The sequence below is a fragment of the Orcinus orca genome, chromosome 1 (assembly GCF_937001465.1).
Source record: "Orcinus orca chromosome 1, mOrcOrc1.1, whole genome shotgun sequence".
Lineage (NCBI taxonomy): Eukaryota > Metazoa > Chordata > Mammalia > Artiodactyla > Delphinidae > Orcinus > Orcinus orca.
Genome location: NC_064559.1, coordinates 203,406,604 through 203,429,563, shown reverse-complemented (window position 1 = coordinate 203,429,563; position 22,960 = coordinate 203,406,604). Strand labels below are relative to the sequence as shown.

The 22,960-nt window shown below is 49.2% G+C and overlaps 2 protein-coding genes across 2 annotated transcripts in view; one reads left to right on the top strand and one right to left on the bottom strand.

Moving 5' to 3' along the window:
- Positions 1–22,960, bottom strand: part of LOC117202358 (basic proline-rich protein-like) — a 447,146-nt gene that overhangs the window by 4,322 nt on the left and 419,864 nt on the right. The window lies entirely within an intron of this gene.
- The window catches only part of TNFRSF8 (TNF receptor superfamily member 8), a 32,686-nt gene continuing 25,518 nt past the window's right edge, over positions 15,793–22,960 (top strand). Inside the window, exons 1-4 of the mRNA XM_049698087.1 lie at positions 15,793–15,941; positions 18,373–18,466; positions 18,818–18,975; positions 21,295–21,411. Of these exons, the coding sequence (XP_049554044.1) occupies positions 15,854–15,941; positions 18,373–18,466; positions 18,818–18,975; positions 21,295–21,411 (457 nt within the window). The 5' untranslated portion in view covers positions 15,793–15,853. The remainder of the gene's footprint in view (positions 15,942–18,372; positions 18,467–18,817; positions 18,976–21,294; positions 21,412–22,960) is intronic.

Here is a 22,960-nt window from a genome sequence, read left to right as displayed (position 1 = left end):
AGGATCCCACATGCCGCGGAGCAACTGGGCCCGTGAGCCACAACTACTGAGCCTGCGCATCTGGAGCCTGTGCTCCGCAACAAGAGAGGCCGCGATAGTGAGAGGCCCGTGCACCGCGATGAAGAGTGGCCCCCGCTCGTTGCAACTAGAGAAAGCCCTCGCACAGAAACGAAGACCCAACACGGCAAAAATAAGTGAATAAATTAATAAACTCCAACCCCCAACATCTTCAAAAAAAAAAAGTGTAGAGTAGATAAATTGTGCATATTCATGGGATGCAATACTGCAAGGCAGTGAACTTGAATGAATGGTTGCTGTTTGCAACAATGTGTGTGATTCTCACAATAGAATTTTGAGTTAAAAAAGCCAGTTGCCAGGGTGTACGTTTCTATCTAGGTAAAGTTCTAAAGTGGACAAAACAAATCTCTGGTGTAGAAGTCAGGTTAGCGGGGGGGACTTTCGTGGCGGGAAGGGGCAGGAGGTGGGACTTTCGTGGCGGGAAGGGGCAGGAGGTGGCTGCTGGGTACTAGTATCTTGTTTCTGGATCTGGGTGCTGGTGGCAGGATGTGTTTATGCTGTAAAAATTCAGTGTGTATATACTTGAGATCTGTGTGCTTTTCTGCATGAGTGCTAGACATCAACAGACAAGTTTACCAGAGCTTCTTATTGCTGGGCCCATGCTGGAAACCAAGTAGGAAGCAACTGAATTATTCCCAGGGAGAGAGGCTGGGGGCTGGGACCAGGTGGAGGAGGTGGGGATGTTGGTCCGAAGGGGCTGAGAGAATTTGCTGATGGGCTGGGTGTGAGTACTGGAGGAGAGCGTCAAGGGAGATTTCAAGGTTTGGGGCTTGAGTTATGGAAGGCTGGGGTTGCCTCCACCTCCGCTGGGAAGATCAAAGGTGGAGCAGGTTCCAGGAAGTTTCTGTCCTGACTTCTATAACGTGAGGCTCCACCTCAGGCCTGGCCTGATAGCAAGTGGAGACCAGGCCTCCTGGGACCTGAGGGGCAGGATGGAGGGTGGGTGTCTGGGACCCTCCTGGTCTCACCAGTGTGTTTCACCCTCCAGGGTCGAGTCTCCGAGGATGCCTGTGGAGGGGACTCCAGCCGCTACCACAACGAGGCTGCCGGGAAGTGCTGCTACCGCTGCCCCGAGTGTGAGTAGGGGTGTTGGGAATGGGGACGAGAGGGGAGTTTTGTCCTCAGGTTACAACACTCCTGGGAGATTGGTGAGTGGGAAAGACCTGAGCCAACATTGTCATTGCCATTGGCTATAGGTTTTAATGAACAGCTGCTCCTTGTTGAATACTCCCGGCGTATACACTAGTCTGAGGCATCCCGCGCATTGCGTCCTCCCATAGGATCTTCACCATCATCCTTGGTCATTGCCATTTTGCAGATGAGACTTTTAGGGGTGCTGCAAGGTTAAGCAAGTTGCCCAAGGTCACAGAGCTGGGAAATGGGGGCGCCAACTGGGGCTGGAGCCCAGGGTTCTATGACCCCAGAGCCTGGGCTATTGACACCCCCTGACAGCCGCTCATTTCCGGACCTACGAGCAGTTGGCAAGCCTCAGCTTTCCTGCCCTGGGAACTCGTTTTTCCCAGGGCTGCCAGGACTATAGCTCACTTGGGGACCAGTCTCCGTGCCCAGAGCTCACTTCCTGGAAGGCTCACCTGCCCCCAGCACAATGATGGGCCCCATGAGTAGATGAAGGGCACCAACAGGAAATCCTTCCAGAACAGGCATGGGTCTTGTTCTCCCCACTTTGCAGATGAGGCTCAGGGTCACAAGGTCATGAAGCATCCCCATCCCCTGTGGTTGTTATCAAAGTCCCAAGGCACACCCAGTGGCCTTAGCTGCATGGGGCTCAGCTGTGGTCTCTGACCTCCGGGAACAGGGACTCATGGGGGAGGAAAGACATTAGTTATGCCAGCAGAGGGTGTGAGGGAGGACTGCACCTATGGGCTCATCATAACTGCCTCTCGCTTTGAGGACAGCAAGCCACTGGAAGTGGGCAAGGGTCTTCAGGACAGGTAGAGGGCCCAGCATTGCTGTCTGGAGGATGGCGACAGGCCGCAATGCACAAGATCGCCAAGGGTATGTGGCCCGAGCTGGGCAGCAACCCTGGTCAGTCTGTTCCTAGACCTGCAGCCTCTTTGCTCCACCATGAGCGCAGACCCAGCCCGTGCTCAGGCCACCAAGGACCAAGAGAAATATTTTGGGAGAGAATTTGATACTTTTTATTTCCAAAAATGATTGTAAGAAGTCATTGTAGGGGAAAAAGTAGAACTTCATTGGACTGCCTCGCTTTTATTTTCTGGTTTAGTGTTGGACTTGACGTATGTAACAGGTGGGTTCCCCTGCTTTTTTAGTGCTTGGGACTTTAGTGCCTTAAGGGCCGGCCACCCACATACCCACCCACCCACGTACCTGCCTGTCTACCTAGCTGTTCTTTCACTCACTCACTAACCTGTCCATCTCTCCCTCCTCCTGCCTCCCATCCCCCTTCCCTTTCTTTCTGCCACCCATCCCCCATACATCTACCCATCTGTCTTAGTCTGCTCAGGCTGCCATAACAAAATACCGCAATGCCGCAGACTGGGGGCTTAAACAACACCGCATCTCCCCAGGAGAGCAGCGGTCAGGGTTCCTGAGTGGTGTGGCCCACAGGGCTCTGTGACTTTCCATAGGACCTGCAATCCCAGCCGCAGGGAGAAAGACAGGCACTTCCTTCCCATGCCCCCCAGTCCCCCTTGATGCCTGCCTGGCAGGGCTTGATGGGGAGTGGGTGGGGAGAGAGAGGGTGACATCTCAGTCTCAGGCTCCCTCCACTTAGATGCTGTAACTTGGGAAAAGGGGGCTCCCTTCCCCCACATGTTCCGTCTCCAAGGCCCAGTGACCGGGGGTGGCTGAGCACCCCATGCTGGTGTGGTGGGCGGGGCATTTTGCTGGAGTTTTATTGACCCTGTGCTTCCGGGCATGCAAGAAAGGAAAAATGAAAAACCCACAAAAACCCCTTCCTTTGTCTCTCGGGGAAATTTCTGACATTTTGCCCGCTGTCTGCAATCAGCACTCAGCTGTGTTTGTAGAGGAAGGAAACGGGGAGACCTTTGAGATTGAGAAATGAAGATGTCATCAGATCCCTCCTCCCACCCAGGCCTGTTATGCCCTTTCTAACATCCTCAACAGTTGATCCCCAGCCCTCTGCTTACACACCCCCCAGTGACGGGGAGCTCACTTACTGACTCATAACAACAGCAATGGTTATCATTGGTGGAGCATGTGCCACGCCAGCCACAGTGCTGAGCCCTGTAACTCTCTTAGCTCATTGAGCCCTGATAGGAACCCCAAAGAGGAAACTTGCACACGGCGGGGATCAGGGATTTGCCCATGGTCACATGCTACTAAGTGGCTCAGGCGGGGCTCAAACATGGCTGTCCAACTAGAGTCCTGAGCCCTTCGCTCTTATTTGGTGCTGACCCCGAGGCATTGCATTTGGAGAGGCAGCAGGACATACCAGTGAAGAGCCTGTGTGTGGGCTACCCCCCCCTTCCTATTCTGCACCCTCCTTCCTGGATCACCCTACCTTTTGTGCCCACACTCACCCCCCATAGGAGGGGTCTCCCCCGCAGGCGTGGGGGGATGATGTGAAGCCAGGCCTGGTATTAGGCAGAGAGCACAGTTTGTTTGGGGCCAGGCGGGTGTACCCCATCTTGTCCTGGCGGAGCTGAGGGTTTCTCCAAGGAGGAAGCAGAGGCCTCCTCTGCCCTCCCTGCTCTGGCTGAGCTCGGCTGGTCCACAGTTCCCTCCCCATTTGCACTCCTTCTTCAGGGCAACAGGGGGGACACTCGACAAATGTCTTTCAGCCCCAATTCCAAAGCACAAGAAGAAAGCATCTGATGGCTCTGAAAAGTCCAGAAGTCCACCTCTGCTCTGGTTCCCCAAGGCGAGGGCTGCCCTGGACCACTGCTAGTGGGGCAGGGGCAGGGGAATGAGGGCAGTTCTCCAAGAAGGGCAGCCTGTGGGCTGAAAAGTCCTTCCAAAATATGTCTGCTGCAACAGGCAGTTAGCATCTGGGAACCATGAGAACACACTCCTGGGGGACCTGACCTTGTTGGAAAATGCAGGGGGGACTTCCTTGAGGAGGTGGCATCCAAAGGCATCCTGAGGACAAGCAGGGGTTGGCCAGGCCAAGGTGGGGAGGAGGTGTGCTCTGGTTAGAGGACACAGAATATGCCAAGGCCTGGAGTGGGCAAGGATGGGCATTCAAGACCTGGGAGGGGCTCCATTTGGCGGAAGCAAAAGGGGTGAAGGGGGTTGGGGAAAGGCAGGGCGGAGGGGCTGGCGGCCCAGACTCAACGAAAAGCAGTTCTGCCCGTGGGAGTTTCGGGGGCCAAAGCAGCTGGCGCCGGCCTGCCTAATGCTGAGGCAGAGGTGAGAGGTGGTGACCGGTAAGTGAGGACAAACTGTGAGAACATCTGGAGTCAGAAAGGCGCTGAGCGGAGACTGGGAGGATCAGGACAGAGGGACACTTGGGAACCAGTTCTCAGAACCAGCACAACCCCTGAGGCTTTCTTAACCATTTCGTTTCTGATTCTGAAAGTGGTGCTCAGGGGAGAAGATCTACGTGAAAGATGGGAAAAGAAGAAACTAGCAGTCAATAAACACTCATCATTTTTCTGCTCCCTCTACTCCAGGGCCCATGGCCTTTCTGTCCTCTGCACAAGCCACGCCTTTTCCTCCCCTAGGGCCTTTGCACTGGCCATTACCTCTGCCTGGAATGCTCCCAGCCCACCCCCGCCCCGGCCCCTGCACAGCTGCGTCCTTCAGTCCTTTGGGACTCAGTAGGCCCCCCCCCCATCCCCCGCTGTCTCACTCTGTCACTCCACTCTCCACTGCTTTCCTCTCCCTGAGCTCCTGCTGTATGTTCTCTGGAGTCTGTCTCTGAAGTCTGAACCCACTTGCTAATTTCTTTTTTTTTAATATTTATTTATTTGGTTGCGTTGGATCTTAGTTGCCGCACGCGGGATCTGTTTTTAGTTGCGTCATGCGAACTCTTAGTTGCGGCATGTGGGATCTAGTTCCCTGACCAGGGATCGAACCCCGGGCCACCTGCATTGGGAGCACGGACTCTTAGTCACTGGACCACCAGGGAAGTCCCGCTAATTTCTTTCTTTACGTGCTGTCTCTTTCCCAGGCTAGAGTGTCAGTTCCATGAGGGCAGGGACCTCCACCTTCAATCTCTTAAATCAGTGCTTGGGGGCTTCCCTGGTGGTCCAGTGGTTAGGACACCGCACTTCCACTGCAGGGGGCATGGGTTCGGTCCTTGGTCGGGGAACTAAGATCCCACATGCTGCAGCATGGCCAAATAAATAAATAAAAATAAATCAGTCCCTGGCGCGAAGTTGGTGGTCAGTAAGTATGAGTCTAGTGAGTCAGACTGACCCCCAACTCAGTTACTCTGAACCTGTGAGTGTGTATCCTGCAACAGAGGGTTTTCTAAAGTTCACGCCAGAACAGCCCCTGGTGCTGAGAGGCGATGTTAAAGGGACCCAGGAGGGGAATCTGGAAAGGATCAGGTGATCAGGAAAGGTCCATGGTGGGGGGGTGGTTTCAGCCGGACCTGGCTAGATACGAAGGGTTCCCTGGGGTGGAAATGGAGATGGAGGGGGTATCTCTCATATCAGTTTCCTGGGCTGCCATTAACAAAGTACCACAAACTGAGTGGCTTCAACACCAGCAATTCATTTTCTCACAGTTCTGGAGGCTAGAAGTCCAGGACCAATGTGTTGGCAGGGCTGTGCTTCCTCTGAAGGCTCCAGGCAAGGCTCTGACCTCTCTCCCAGCTTCTGGTGGTTCCCTGGCTTGTGGCAGCATACCTCCACTCTTCATGTGGGCATCTTCCTGTGTGCATATCTGTCTCTGTATCTAAAATTTCCCCCTTTTTCTAAGGACACCAGTCATACGGAATGAGGGCCCACCCTAACGACTTCATGTTAACTTGATGACCTCTGTAGGGGCCCTGTCTTCAGATAAGATCACATTCTGAGATACTGGAGGGTTAGGACTTCACTTTTTGTGGGGGGGGGGGCATAATTCAACCCATAACAACATTCCAGGACATCTGAGGAGTGCTAGAGAAAAGATGGGAGAGGCCCAGGCTGGCTGGGGTACAGAGTACATGAAGCAAATGAGGTACAATGACGCCAGACCAGGAGTCCGCAGACAAGAGTGAGGGCTGGGTGTGCCGGGCTGAGGAGTCTGTATTGCTTAGGTTGTCAGAACATGTATTGATCGAATACGTGCCAGGCCCTGTGACGGGGGCCTCATTGGTGAGCAGACACAGAAAGATCCATCCTTGAGGAGCTGACACTCATGTGGGAAATCCAGACACTAAGATTATCCTCTAAATAAATATGGAATTACAACAGAGTTAGGTGTAAGAGGACAAGGTATGTGGGTCTCTGACGGTTTATAACAGGGGTCCTGTCCAAGTTGCTGAGGAAGTGATGCCTTGACTATGATGTGAAGGCTGAGTGGGAGTTTACTAGGGGAAAGAGTGGAAAAGCAGTCCTGGCAGAGGACCAGCTTGTGCAAAGGCCCTGGGGCAGAAGGGAGCATGGCCACCTTGGGGAACAGGGAGACTCCAGTGTGGCTAGAGAATAGAGCCGGGGTATATGAGTGGGCATTGACCATGGTAAGGACCTAGACCTCTCTCCTGGGAGCCATGAGAAGTCTTTGAAAGTTTTCAGCAAGGAGTGGTGGGTCAGATTTACCTCTCTGAAAGCCCACTGGGGAGCTACTGAAGTTTCCTGAGCTAGAGGGTGTGTACAATCAAGCTAGTACTTTTGAGAGGTTCTTGCATGTTCTTCTAGAGCAGGGACTCTTACCTGTGGTCCATGGACTCCCAAGGGTCTGTGAGTAGATTTCAGGGAAGCCATGAACCTGATTGAGTTCACTTATTTTCATTCGCCTCTAACAAAAATTCCCTTTATGAATTCCTTCCATTATGAACTAAGGCAACAAAGCACAGCCGTACTAGCAGAACCTACAGTTTTTCCATCAGTAGAAACCAGGTGTTCTCATATTATGTTACAACTGCTGCAGATATCATAAGACCTTGTTTACTTTCATCACTACTTTGAAACTATGGTAGTTATTAGATCTTATTTAATGAGTTTACAAAGAATCACATGTATTACATCTTAAATTACTTTGTTTAACGCTTTGATAACTGTTTGCCAACATAGCTGGTTCCGCCGTCATCCTAAGTATTTTATTTTGTGCACTTGAAAATGAGATTCTGAGCAGGGTCCACAGGCTCTCCCAGAATGACCAGGGAACACGAGAAATGTTGCGATCAGCTGGTCTAGATTCCTTTGGTTGTAACGAACAGCAGCCTAACTCAGGCCTAAACAAGACAAAAGGGAAATAATTGAGTCAATAACAGAGTAGTCCATGGTGCCACAACTCAGGTTTGAACGATGTTCCTCAGGAGCTCATTTCTCTCCACCTCTGTCACCTCTGAGTCACCTCTTTCTGAGGCAGGCCCTGCCCACACCCCAGCAGCAATGACCCTCCAAGGTGGCCTGACCTGGAGCTTCTCTGCTTCTCTTCCCCAGGGCGTTCCCTGAAGGAGCTGTGCCCTCAGGGGCCCGATGACTGCAGGAAGCAGTGTGATCCCGACTACTACTTGGACAGAAATGGCCGCTGCACAGCCTGTGTGAGCTGTTCTGGAGGTAAGGGCTGTGTCTCTCTTCCGGGGGCTCCTTCCAGGGAGGATGGGGAGCCTCGAGGGGGTGGGAAGGCAGCAGAGGCGGAGAATCTGAAAGGTGGGGCGGATCAAGATTTGGTGCCTTGGGGCTTCCCTGCTGGCGCAGTGGTTGAGAGTCGGCCTGCCGATGCAGGGGACGCAGGTTCGTGTCCCGGTCCGGGAGGATCCCGCATGCCGCGGAGCGGCTGGGCCCGTGAGCCATGGCCGCTGAGCCTGCGCGTCTGGAACCTGTGCTCCGCAACGGGAGAGGCCACAACAGTGAGAGGCCTGCGTACCGCAAAAAAAAAAAAAAAAAAAAAAGATTTGGTGCCTGTACTCTGAATCAGCCCCCTGGTGCCTCAGTTTACCCCCTCTGGATTTGTGAATTGATATCAACCATGATCTTTTGCATCCATACTTTTTTTTTTTTTTTCGTTTTTGGCCATGCCATGCGGCTTGTGGGATCTCAGTTTCCTGACCAGGGATTGAACCCAGGCCCTCGGCAGTGAAAGTGCTGAGTCCTAACCACTGGACCGCCAGGGAATTCCCTGCATCCATACTTTTTAGAGAGACTTAGTTACCATGTTTCCTCAAGGGAGGGACTCATACTTATGTATTAAGTTTACTTTTTAAAAAATAATTAATTAATTAAAAATTTTCGGCTGTGTTGGGTCTTCGCTGCTGCGCACGGGCTTTCTCTAGTTGCGGCGAGCGGGGGCTACTCTTGGTTGCGGTGCGTGGGCTTCTCACTGTGGCGGCCTCTCGTTGCGGAGCACAGGCTCTAGGCGTGCAGGCTCAGTAGTTGCGGCATGCGGTCTCAGTAGTTGTGGCTCGTGGGCTCTAGAGCGCAGTCTCAGTAGTTGTGGTGCACGGGCTTCGTTGCTCCGTGGCATGTGGGGTCTTCCCGGACCAGAGATCTCACCCGTGTTCCCTGCATTGGCAGGCAGATTCTTAACCACTGCGCCCCCAGGGAAGTCCCACGTACTAAGTTTAATCTTTGCTAAACCCCTAGGGGAAGATTCTTTTCTTATCCCAGCTTTACAGTGAGGAAACTGAGGTTTAGGGAAGTTAAGGGCCTTTCCAAAATTACAATGTTGTGGTAATTTGCAGCACTAGAGTTTTAGCTGCTGGTTTGACACGAAGGGCTGTGTTCTTTCCCTAAGACCACAGTGCCTCCAGGAGAACTTCTTCAATGCGTGCTTTCTTTGTTAATTTCTTATTGTGGGTAGTGAATATGGTTTGTATGCTATCTCGCGTTTGTTGGGTTTTTTGGGGGGTGAGGTGGGGAAATTTGTTGAGATTTCTTGTGGCCTAATACATTTTCATGCTTTTTAGTATGTTTAGTGTGTTTGGGGGGGAAAATGCGTAGTCTGCTTGTTGTGTACAAAATTCCATGTATACGTATCTGATCAAGCTTGTTAATTATGTTATTTTAATAATATGCATCCTTATTTATTTTGTCACCTTCACAGAGGTTGGTTTCTGAGATAGACATGTTAAAATCTATCTCCCAATATGCTTGTTTTTCATCAGATTTTCATTGTGTTCTAGTTTTGCTTTATCCATGTCAAAGCTATGTTATTAGGTACAATGTTGATGAGTATCATTGCTATCTTGGTGGGCTGGACGTTTTATCAACGTGAAATACACCTCTTTGTTTCTTATAATGTGTTTGCCTTAATTCCATTTTTGTTTGATATTAATATTGCCATTCTTGTTTATGTTAGCATTTCTCTGGTGTGTCTTTAAAAAATTTTAAATTAACGACCACATTTTATTAAACAAAAGTTATATGCGTCCATCATAAAAATTCAAGCAATACACAAGTGTAAGGAAGAAAGTCAACTCTGCCCCTCCCCCACCAGTGGGTGACTGACACCTCTCTGTCCCTCTCTATAGAGAGAAGAATGGGTAGGTTAGTAGCCAGACAGACTATACACACATAGAAAGAAGGAATCTTTAAGAGGATGGGATCATACTATTTATGGCGTGAAAATGATTATAGTTAACTTTATTCAAATATATCAGAGGAAGAAGGAGCCAAAGAAGCTAAACTATCACAAGAGACAGTAGTTCCTAAAAAAAAAAACCCTCTGAAATTAACAAAAGAGGTGATGAAAATCAATAAGCGGCTAGGAATGATTTAAGGAATGACTGTCTCTTCTGGTACAGTCATATTCTACTTGTTTCAATTTTGGGGTAGCAGAGAGTTGCTTGACTCCCTGTAATGAAAAATGAACAGCTCGGGCTTCCCTGGTGGCGCAGTGGTTGAGAGTCCGCCTGCCGATGCAGGGGACACGGGTTCGTGCCCCGGTCCGGGAGGATCCCACATGCTGCGGAGCAGCTGGGCCCGTGAGCCACGGCCGCTGAGCCTGCGTGTCAGGAGCCTGTGCTCCGCAACGGGAGAGGCCACAACAGTGAGAGGCCCGCGTACCGCAAAAAAAAAAAAAAAAAAAAAAAAAAAGAATGGCTCGCTGGCCTCCCCATCCTCTTCCTGACTTTTATTGCTTACATTATTTTTGCTTCGTCATAGTCTATGATGTTTATCATCTCTTCTGTGGCCCTAAGTCCCTTGGCATGTTAGTTTTATTTTGCTATTTAAATTCACTCATTGTGCCCTATGCGTCCATTTATCACAGCTTCTCATTCCTGATTTTTTCATTTTGATTTGTCACTTGACTGGTTAGGTTTCACTGTCATGTGGACTTTTCAGGGAGGACTCATCTTTGCATCTTCCTTCACTTTTTTCATGTTTGAGAATATCTGTTGCTTTTAAACTGGAATGACAACTTGGGCGGGTATAATATTATGCCTGGGACACATTTTCTCTGGAACTTGGTAGGCATTGGTGCACTGTCTTCTCGTGATGGTTATTGCTGTGGAGGAGTCTGCAGGCAGCTTCTTTTTCCCTCTTTGTAGGTGACTGCAAGAATCATTCTTTCTCTAGTCTTAAGGATCAAAAACTTAACCAGAATATGCCTTGATAGTAATTGTTTGGAAACAAATCTTCCTGGTATCTGATATGTCTTTTCTATCTGCAGATTTAGTTCTTCCTTCATTTCAGGGGAACTGACATGGATTTTATCTCTGGTAAACAGATATATCTCATTGTCAACTTGATGGATACCAATTATTCTCATGTTTGATTGTCTTTGCCTTTCCTCCTTGTCTATCATCTTCATTAATTGCATTAATATCTATCTTTTTACCTTGCATTCACCGGTATTTTCTCAATCTTTTCTTCATGCCGTTAACTCAATTTTCTGTCTAATCTTTTTTGTTTCTTGCTGCCCAGGGCAAGACAGAGCCCCCAGGACACTGGTAGTTCACTTACTGAATTTCTAATTATGGTGTTGTGCATCTCAATTTGTTTTCTTTTGCTCTGCAGTCTCCCTTCTTATCTCATCCTTTTAAAACATCATCTTTTTTTTGAGCTCTTCCTTTATTGAATTACTATTCTTATTAAGTTCATTTATAGTGTGAAGCACTCCTGGGATTGCTTGTTAGTTGCAGACTGGGTTCTTTGTCCTTGCAAACTATATTCCTATCTTTTTTAGATCTTTCTCTTGTTCTTGTCTTCCCTCCTCCCTCCCTTTCATCTTTCCTGCTATAGCATGTTTGCACTGTCACCTTCTTATACTTTTCCTTCTTGCTTGAGCTTAGCCGGGGCAGCAACTCTGTCCCTGATACAGTGTGAGGGATTTCTCCTTCACACTTGCCCCATCTCACTGGCCTTGAGTTAGTCTTCCCAGCTCAGAGCATCAACTGGGGATTCTCAGGGTTACTTTTTGTTTTTTTTTTTTTTTGGCTGTGCGGCGGGGCTTGCGAGGTCTTAGTTCCTCAACGAGGGATTGAACCTGGGCCACGGCAGTGAAAGCACTGAGTCCTAATCCCTGGACCACCAGGGAATTCCCAAGAATTACTTTAAAAAAAAAATTGTGGTAAAATATACGTAACATAAAATTTATTATTTTAACCATTTAAAAATGTACTGTTCGGCGGCATGAAGTACATTCATATTTTGGGGTGACCATCACCATCACCCAGCTCCAGAACTTTTTCATCTTCCCCAGTTGAAACTCTCTCCCCATCAAACACTAGCTCCTCCTCGCTCCCCGCACCCTCACCCCAAGCCGTTGGCAACTACCATTCTCTTCTCTGTCTCTATGAATTTGACTACTCTAGGATGTTCATAGAAGTGAAATCATACAATATTTATCCTTTTGTGACTTGTTTCACTTAGCGTAATATCTTCAAGGTGCATCTGTGTTGTAGCACGTGTCAGAATTTCCTTCCTTCTTAAGGCTGAATGGTAGTTCATTGGGTGGATCCACCACATTTTGTTTATCCGTTGATGTCCATGGACACTTGGGTTGCTTACACCTTTTAGCTATTGTGAATATTGTTGCCATGAACATAGCTGTACAAATAGCTGTTCAAGTCCCTGCTCTCAATTCTTTACCCACTCAGCAGTGGAACTGCTGGATCATGTGGGAATTCTATGTTTAATTTCTTGAGGAATCCTTACTGTTACCTTTGAAACTCGTTTTAGGAGCCTGAGGGCGGCCTGGGTGGGGGTCAGAGAGCAGCCAGAGATGGGTGTTGTCATGGTGGCGGGGCTCTGCCTTCTCTTCTGTCAGGTGGTCTTTACCAAGCTCCTGCTGCCTAGAAAGGGGTGCCCCCCACTCCTGGAGCTTCTGCTCATTCCCCCAACTAGGGAATTGGCAAGTCCACGCAGTCTTTTTTTTTTTTTTTTTGCGGTACGCGGGCCTCTCACTGTTGTGGCCTCTCCCGTTGCGGAGCACAGGCTCCGGACGCGCAGGCTCAGCGGCCATGGCTCACGGGCCCAGCCGCTCCACGGCATGTGGGATCTTCCCGGACCAGGGCACAAACCCGTGTCCCCTGAACCGGCAGGCGGACTCTCAACCACTGCGCCACCAGGGAAGCCCCACGCAGTCTTTTCTGCCTCTGCCCAGGCCTTTGATATTACATGCAGGCAGCTACTCAGAGTGTTTTTTTCTTTTGTTTTCCGTGGATGTCTACACACTGTCTTTAGGTGGAGTCTCCAGATTTTTGAAAATTATCAGGATTTTATTCTCTCCTCAGTACAGCTTCTAGGCTTTAGGTGAGAGTGAGGGGCTGTACCAGGGTCACTACAACGAGGAAGAGAGAGGAGAGGGTCCCGAGATGGTTTTAGGAGCCAGGCGTAGGAGTGTGTGTGTCTGTGTGTCTTTTAATCATTGCTGCCCACACCCCATTGGCCAGAACCAAGTCACATGACCGCCTATCCATCTGCAAGGGAGACTGGGAAATGTAGTCTTCCTCTGAGTCCATTTGAAACAGGATTTGGGGAACGCATCACTGTGCTCCAGGGGATTCCTTCTCATAGCTGCAATTTCCTTTTGCATGTCTGAGGATATTAATTATACTGATTCCAAAGACTTGTCCTGTTTTCTCTTTTATCTGTTTTCTTGAGCGTTAGTTCTGTTTGAGTTTGGGGCTCTTTGTTCTTCGTGCTGGTTTCTTCTGGTCTTTGGTGACTTCGATTTCTGCACGTGGGATCTGATGACTGGGGTAGGGTGGGGGTCTGCGAGTGGGGCTTGTGAAATCCACCTCCGGGGACTGCGAGGATGAGCGGGTGGGGTGGAGGTGCCGGGCAGGGTCTGTCAGAGGCTGGTCCTCTGGGTCTGCAGGGTCCCTTCCTTCCCCCACGGCTGACCAGCCCGGGGGCACCGCCCAGCTCACCTCACCCGAGTATCCTTGGGGAGACGCTTGGCTTCTAGCTCTGTGGTGTGACTGGATGAGGAATGTGGGGCGAGGGACCCACCTGGGTGCTTCTGCTGCACTCCGTGTGGGATTCCCTCCCGCTTGCCCCTACCATTCACCCACTTGGATACAAGCACCCAGAGCCTCTCCTAGCATAATCAGTCGTATGGGGTACGTTTTGGACTGTGGTCTCCTTCCATCCAATTCCCTCTGCCCTCCATATTTAAGAAGTCTTCATCATTTCTGGTTGACCAAAAATGCCCCTTCTTGTTTTCCCAGGGATATTTGCATTCTTTAATTATTATTTTTACCAGTGATCTTTTTTAAAGATAAAATTCATCATTTAAAGTGTACAGTGCTGTGTCGGACTTCCCTGGTGGCGCAGTGGTTAAGAATCCGCCTGCCAATGCAGGGGACACGGGTTTGAGCCCTGGTCCGGGAAGATCCCACATACCGCGGAGCAGCTAAGCCCGTGCGCCACAACTACTGAGCCTGCGCTCTAGAGCCCGCGAGCCACAACTACTGAGCCCACGTGCCACAACTACTGAAGCCCGCGTGCCTAGAGCCTGTGCTCCACAACAAGAGAAGCCACGACAATGAGAAGCCCGCGCACCGCATAGCCCCTGCTCGCTGCAACTAGAGAAAGCCCACGCGCAGCAACGAAGACCCAACACAGCCAAAAATAAATAAATAAATAAATGTATTAAAAAATAAATAAAGTGTACAGTGCTGTGGTTTTATTATATTCACAATGTGCAACCACCACCACTATCTAATAAAAAGAAACCCCCTTAGCTCCCAGTTCTCCCCTCCTCCCATCCCCGGGCAATCACTAATCTACTTTCCGTCTCTACGGATTTGCCCACTCTGGACATTTCATATAAATGGACTCATGCAGTGTGTGGCTTTTAGTGTCTGGCTTCTTTTACTTTATATAGTGCTTTCAAGGTTCATTCATGTTGTAGCGTGTATCAGTACTTCATCCCTTTTTATGGCTGAATAATATTGTGTTATATGGATATAGCACATTTTGTTTATCCATTTATCAGTTGATGGACATTGGTGTTGTTTCTACTTTTTAGCTATTATGAATCATGCTGGAATGAACATGCATGTACACGTTTTTGTGTGGACATATGTTTTCAGTTGTCTTGGGTATGTACCTAAGAGTGGAATTGCTGGATCATATAGTAAATCTATGTTTAACTTTTTGAGGAACTGCCAGACTGCCTTCCACAGCTCTGCCCTACTTTATATTCCCGCTAGCATTCTATGACGATTCCAATTTCTCCATATCCTCGCCAACACTTGTCATTGTCTATCTTTTTTATTCCATCCACCCTAGTGGATATGACGTGGTCTGTCATAGTGGTTTTGGTTTGATGACTCATAGATGGATCTGATGACTAATGACATTGAGCATCTTTTCATATGCTTACTGGCCGTTTGTATATCTTCTCTGGAGAAAAGTCTTCTTAAATCCTTTGCCCATTAAAAAAAAACCCAAAAATTTAATAGACTTTTTTTTAGAGCAGTTTTCAGTTTATAGAAAAACCAAGCAGAAAGTACAGAGATTTCCCACATGCTGCTCTCCTCACACTTTTCCCCAGTATTAACATCTTGCATTAGTGTGGTACATTGTTACAGTTGATGAACCAATATTGCTGCATTATTAACTAAAGTTCATAGTTTACATTAAGGGTCACTCTTTGTGTTGTATATGCTATGATTTTTGACAAATGTGTAATGTCATTTATCCACTATTGCACTATCATACAGAATAGTTTCACTGCTTTAAAAATCTTCTGTGCTCTGCCCATTCATCTTCCCCTCCCGCACCCCCTACCAAACCCTGGCAACCACTGATCTTTTTACCGTCTCTGTAGTTTTGTCTTTTCCCGAAGGTCATGTAGTTGGAATCACAGTATGTAGCCTTTCCAATTGGCTGCTTTCACTGAGAAGTTTGCACTTAATGCTCCTCCATGTCTTTTTTGCCCATTTTAATATTGGGACATTCACTTCTTTTTAATACCATTTTAGTCATCTCCAGGGATGCAGGCTGGGAGGCGGAGGCTGCCTCATGGACCCCGCCTGCCCTCTAGTCCTCACATCAGGAACACTCTGGAAGGAAGGGCTGGGCATACCAGCTGCCCTACCCAACAGAATGCCATAGCAGCCTCCTCCCTCATGTGCTGGACTGTCCCTGGGACTTTTCTGAGTCCCTTCCCTTGCCCTCCCTCTGTCCCCGGTGACCCTTCTCTGTGTCCCTTAGACGACCTCGTGGAGAAGAAGCCATGCTCATGGAACTCTACCCGCGTCTGCGAGTGCCGGACTGGCATGTTCTGTGGCACATCAGTCGTCAACTCCTGTGCCCGCTGCCTCCCTCACTCTGTCTGCCCAACGGGGATGGTTGTCAAGTTCCAGGGTGAGTATTCCCACCCAGGACCACGATCTGTGCCAATGATTCCCCCCCGCAGACCTCCCAACGACTCTCCACCTCCCACCTCCTCCTTCCTGTTGGACAGATCACATCTCCTATCCCAATGATGCCAGGGATGCAAACGGAGGCCCCTGCTGCCCCTTCCCTGCACCTCAGGTCCCAGGCTCAGAGAGTCCTAGGCACCGCCCTGGCTGGAAGAGGTCTTGGGTTGGTTTGAGGATCAGGGTAGAAATTCTTTGATGCCTGATAAACAAGAAAGAAACCTGAAGTTTCTGTCCTGGGAGTTTCCTGGAAGATGAGGGCTGGTTTCCCATTTTGGTCCAGGGATGCACCGTGCTTCTCACTCTACCACGCATTCACACATGCTGTTCGCTCTTTCTGGGACACCCTTCCTTCCCCGTTCACTCGGTCAACTCTGCTTTCAGCTCTCTGTCCAAACATCTCCTCCCGACCTCTCCCAGGTCACTTCTCGACATGGAGGCAAACACTTGTGTCTGTCTCGGTGTGGTCGGTGCTTGTATCCCTCCCTAGGCCGTAGCTTCGTGAGGGCCACGGTCATCTCCCCACTGCCTAATTAGACACCCGGCACAGAATCTGCTCTTCAGAGATATGTGTTGAATGATGTGACAGGGAGATCAGAGCTGGGGGTGGTGGGGTTCAGATCTGGCCGGATTCTCTCTGGTCACACAGAACCCTCAGCGGAGGGACCCTCAGAAGCCCGCCACCCACAAGCAGGGGCAGGTGGTGGCGTGGAAAGTGCTCTGGATTGGACATCAGGTACCTGGGGTTTTGTACAGCTTTGCCTCGTGGGGCGTGTTCCCAGTCCTCTCTGGGCCTCAGTCTTCCCATCTGTAAAATGCAGAGGTGTGACTAGAAGGCCTTGCATGGGGGCTTTTCAGCTCAGAAACTCTTGTGTCTCTAAGAAAAGTAGCCTTGAGTTCTGTTGCTCCAGTCTGTGGACCAGCTCTGGCTGGCGAAGCTCTCTCGACGGTGTTCCTGCAACTGCCACACGGTGGCGCCAGAGGCCTCTCTTTGCTGCCCCCAGACCTGCTGCCCGAGGCGGTGCCACGGGTCACGCTTAAAATGTGGCCAGTTGCACTGACGTGTGCTGTCAGTATAGAATATACCCCCGATTTCAAATACTTAGTATAAGAAAAGAATGTAAAACATCTCATTAATTATTTTTTATGTTGATTACCTATTGGCATAATATTTTAGATATATTGGGTTAAATAAACGTATTGCTTAGTTTCACTTGTTTCTTTTTTACTTTTTAAAATGTGGCTACTAGAAAATTTAAAACGATGACATGTGATTGACATATTTTATTGGACAGCACTGCTTTTTTTTTTTTTTTTTTTTTTTTTAGCCCTGCTTTAGAAGTTCTCCAACCTTTGGCCGCGAAAGCCTGGCTAACTTCTAGATTCCTCTGTGGGACTTCCCACTGAGCAACTCGCAGGATCTCAGTCTCTTCCGCTGTAGAATGGAAAGAAGTTTCTGTCTCAGATCAAGCTTATGGCTAAGCCTTACACTAAGACCTTGCATAGGCTTTCTCCCCTGAAATTCTCCAGACGTCATAAGACTGTATTAGCCCCATTTTATGTGAGGAAATTGAGGTTCAGAGATGGCAGGTAATTAATTGCTCAAGACCACAGAGCAGGGAATATCTAATCCAGTGTTTGAACCTTATGCCCAGGTCTTATCACCCCACCACAGTGCAGATAGATAAGTCAGCATTGCTCACACCCTCCTCTACCGAAACTTCCAAACTCCAGTCCACTTGATTGAAAGCACTATGTGTTTTCTTCTCCACTTTTGCTTCCACCCAGTATTCTCCAGTACTCTTTTGCTTGCAAGTTACAATGTTTTTGGCTTATGTAACTCAAGTGTCTGAGGATAGCTTAGTGGAGCTTAAGGCATGGCTGGATCCAGGAGCTCTGTCTTTTCCCGTCTCTCATCTCTACTACCCTATGTGTTGGTTTGTCTGTAAAATACCTACCAGCAGCTCCTGGCTTCCTTCCTACCCAACCCTAGTGGAAAGACAGCTTCTCCTTCCCACATTCTCAACAACCAAAATAAAATCTTGAAATTGCATCTCATAGGCGTGTCTTGGGTCATGTGCCCACCCCTGAACCAGTCCATCATGGCCAGAGGAATGGGATGGATTGATTGGTCCAGCCTGGTCCCATGGCTACTCCTGAAGTGGGGTCCCAGCCCCCTACCACAGACATTGAGACTGGGAGGTGTAATTCTCCAGGGAAAATTGGACGGCTTTACCCCAAAAGGGAACGGATGCTGGGCAGGCACAAACATCAGATGGCCACTGTGTTTTCCTGGGTTGCGGTGGTAAAAGGCGTATTTCGGAGCCTCTGGCTCTGTAATACCAAGTCTGAAGGCATCACCATCCTCCCTGCAGGCACAGCGCAAAGGAACACTGTCTGTGAGCTGCCTTCCCCAGGGGCCAGCCCCAACTGCAGCGCCAGCCCACAGGACTGCAAGGCCCCTGCCAGGTGACTCCCGGCCCCCTCCTATCCTGACCTTAGCGTGGGGCTGTCCCACCCCACAGGAGGTCCAGGGCACTGCTGGCTGGGGGTGAGGATGGGGTTCAGCCCAGGGAGCCTCTCTGCCAACCCACAAGTCATTTGAGGCCTTACTGTGTGCCCAGCCTGCCCTGAGCACACAGGAGACCGAGAAGGCCTAGCAAACACAGCCCTTACTCCCAGGAGCTGACGGTGGGCCCGCCAGAGGCTGTGGGCAGAGCGTCTGGGGACCTATTCTCTATGGAAACGGTTATCGCTGAGCACAGACTCCCCTTGTCCCATCAGGAAAATTACCAGACCCATCCCCCGCTTCCTTCCCAGCAGCACCATCCCCCAGGCCAAGCCCACCCTGACCTCTCCAGCAAGCTCTGATGCCAGGACCACACTTCTCGGAGGGGGCGCCCCCCTCGCCCCAGAAGATGCTTCTAAAATCACTGCCCACTCTAGCTCCTCCGTGGGGAGGCTCAGTCCAGATCCAGGTAAGTTCTCCAGAGAAGCTGTGCGCTGTCTCCAGGGAAACGGTGTCCGATGGCTGGGCGACTGTGTGTGGCAGTCAGGGCAGGCAGGCACCGAGCTGTGGTCTTTCCCAGCGTGGGGAGAAGAGGGTCTCCGGGTCTTCTGGGGCTGAGGGCTTCGAGGGCCAGAGTAGATAATGGAAGGACTCATTCGTGTCACCTTTCGGGTGCCAGACACTGAGGCAGGTGCTGGGGCATATGCAGCAGAGCAGGCCAGCCTCTGCAGGTGTCGATGCCCCCCCCCCCCCGGTTCCCATGGTGACAGACTGGGGTCCTCAGCTCACTCCTGTTTATTGCCCAATAGCCTTCCATTGTATAGGGATACGACACTTTGTTCATCCAAACAGTTTTTGGATTTTTGAGTGGTTTCCATTTCGGGGCTATAATGAAAAACATTTGTGTGAATGTATGTTTTCATTTCTCTTTTTTTAAAAAACTGATGTGTCGGGGCTTCTTATAACTCTTTGTCCTATAATTGTGTCCAAAACATCTTCTCCCACCCTGTGGCTTGCCTTCTCCTCCTCTTTGCGGTGTCTTTTGAGGAAGCGACGCTCTTCATTTCAGCGCAGTCAGATTGATCCATCTTTTCCGTTATGACTCCAGCGCTTTCCATGTCCTGCTTTGTAAGGCTTCCCCTCCGCTGAAGTCTCCACGACGCCCTACATTTATTTTCTAAGGTCATTGCTGTTTTGCCTTTGTTTAAAGAGCCCCCATGAACATTCACTTGAACCCACACCATTTATCAAATAAATTGTCTTTTCCCCACCGTTTCACGTGCCATCTTCGTTGTCAATCAAGGGTCCATAGATGTGTGGGCAGGATTCTGGAGTCTCTATTCTATTCATTGGTCTCTGTGTATTCCGTTGAATACCATTCTCTCTGATTACTATAGTTTTCCAGTAAGTCTGGATGCTTAAGCAACTACTCCAACTTTGGTCTTCAACAGTGTATTGGCTGTTCTTGGTAATTTGCATATCCACATAAATTTTAGAATCAGCTTTTCAAATCTCATAAGATATCCTATTGGGATTTTAATTGGGATTGCATTGACTCTACAGATCAGTTTGAAGAGAATCCACCTCTGCAGTATTGAGTATATGGTATAGCTCTGCATTTATTTAGGTCTTCTTTATTTTTATTTAAAAATTTTTTATTTTATATTGGAGTATAGTTGATTTACAATGTTGTGTTAGTTTCAGGTGTACAGCAAAGTGAATCAGTTATACATATACATATATCTATTCTTTTTCAGATTCTTTCCCCATATAGGTTATAACAGTGTATTGAATAGAGTTCCCTGTGCTATAAGTAGGTCCTTGTTGATTATCTGTTTTATATATAGTAGTGTATATATATAAAATATATGTTATATGTTAATCCCAAACATATATGTTATATATGTTAATCCCAACATATATATATGTTAATCCCAAACTCCTAATTTATCCCTCCCACCCCTATTTAGGCCTTCTTTAAATTCTCCCAATAATGTTTTATTATTGTCTGTGTAGAAATAGTTACATCTTTTGGTTAGATTTCTAAGTATTTGGTATTTCTGATGATGATGTAAATGGTATCTTTTTTAATATTTCATGTTCTAACTTTTTATTGTATTATTTTGAACTATGTGCAATGCCAGTATTTGACTGTTTCTGTACTATCAAAATGGCAATTTCATGTGGTTCAGTGCAAATACATAGACGTTCAATTGATTTTGACATAATAACATTATATCCAACTACCTTGTGAAACTCACTTATTTCTTCTAATAATGTACCTTCAGACTCTTCGGATTAGCTGTGCACTCAATGCTATCATCTATCCATAACTGCTTGGTATCTTCCTTTCTAAACCTTACCACTGTTATTTCTTTTTCTTGCCTTATTGCATTGCCTATGATCCCCAGGACCAAACTAAATAGAAGTTGGGATAGTAGGCATCCTTGCCTCATTGCCGAACTCAAAGGGAAAGTGGCTACCAAAGTTTTGAGCAGGGCAGTGACAGAGCAGTGAGACTGGGGAGAGGGCTCTGGCAGAGGGGAGGGACTGGAAGTGGGGGTGGGGGGCAGTTAGGAGGCAGTTAGCACTCTTCTCCTGTGTGGGCTTAGACACATTCCTTCCGTCTCTGAGCCTCAGGACTCCCTCTGAAGGGCTGATGGACATGTGCAGAGTTTGGGAGCTGGCCATGGAGCTGGGGGGCTTCAGTAATGGGGATGGTGGTGGGATGTGGGCGAGGCCTCTGTCAAGGTGGCCTGGCCTGAAGCTTCTCTGCTTCTTTTCCCAGGGCTGACCCTGCAACAGCCATGCCCTCAGGGGTCTGCCGACTGTAGGAAGCAGTGTGACCCTGACTACTACCTGGACAGGGACGGTCGCTGCACGGCCTGTGTGAGCTGTTCAGGAGGTAAGGGCCTTGTTTCTCCTCCAGAGGCTCCTTCCAGGGAGCAGGTGGGGTCTTAGACAAGAGGCCAAGAATCTGGGGGTGGGAGCCTTGAGCTTGGTCTCGGATGCTCAGCCCTTGGGAGCCTGGTTCACCTTTCTGGCGTTTTTTGAGCAGTTGGCTTCTAGTGACTCCTACTCAAGATTGTGGGTTTTGATGGCCGTGACCCCTTTTCAGAGAGCTTCCATTCACTCAGTCTTTCCTGCAAGGAAATATTTGTCGATCACCTACCTGCTTCAAGTTTGTCTCGTTATTTTTGTACGTATCCTATGATGTCTGGATTGCGATTGCCCCCATTTTACAGAAGAGGAAACTGAGGCTCAGGGAAGTCAGAGGGCTTCCAAGGGCCACAAGCCCTCGCAAATGGCAGGGCCAGGATTTGAACCTAGGGGGTCTGCCACTGGGTTCTGAGCTCATCACTCCACTGTGCTGCCTCTTAGAGCACCTCTGCACAAGCACTTAGAGACTGACTGCTATATGCATGGTGGGATGATGTCCTGCCAGAGTTTCCCCTGCGGCCAGCTCCCCGCAGCCTCACAACATCACCAGCCTCCCTGTGACGTCCAAGCAGCTGCTCAGGCTCCGGGCTGCCATGGATGTAGCCCTGGCCCACTCACAGTGGCCACCACCACCAGGGGGAGGCGTGATTCTGCCTCTGCAGCAACACGGACTGGAGTTCAGGGAGGCCAAGTGGGGGAAAGGACACTCCGTTTGTGGTTGCTGGGGTCACTTTGCAATTACTAAGGTCACAGAGCAAATTTTCTCAAAACTGAGTGGTGAAGAGCAAACTATTCGCTGTACTAGTGGAGTCTGTGGGACAGAATTCAGACCCAGCACCGCGGGGACACCTGGTCTCTGCTCCACGATGTCTGGGATCTCAGCTGGAAAACTTGAAGCTTGGAGCTGGAATCATCTGAAAGCTTTTACATTCTCGGGTCTGGGGTCGATGCGGCTGCGGGCTGGGCCCTCAGATCCTCTCCATGTCGGCCTCTATATGGCCTGCTTCGGGCGTCCTCAAGTGCTGGTTGCTGGACTCAAAGATGAGTTGGGGTGAGGTGGGGTGTGGAAACCATACCCGTTTTTATGACCCAGCCTCGGAAGTCACACGGTGTAACTTCCACTACATTCTGCCTGTGGAGGTGGTCACAGGGCCCCCTTGAGTCATGGAAGGAAAAAAAAAAAGCCTTCTTTTTTTTCTCTTCTTTTGGCCGTACCGCATGGCATGTAGGATCTTAGTTCCCCGACCAGGGACCATGCTTCTTGATGGGTAAGTGGCCGAGCTCTGGAAGAGCAGACAGACCCAGAGCTATTGCTGCGGCCATTCCTGGAAAAATATCATCTGTCACAGCTGCTGTGTCAGATGGGGAAACAAGAGATGGCTCTGGGCCCAAGAATTCCTTCAACTTGAATAACTGAAGCCCTGCAACCCTGTGGAGTGGAGCCCAAGGGGCTGGGGTCAAGTCTTGGCTCTACTGCTCGGGAGCTTATAAGCTCAAGCAAGTTTCTTAACCTC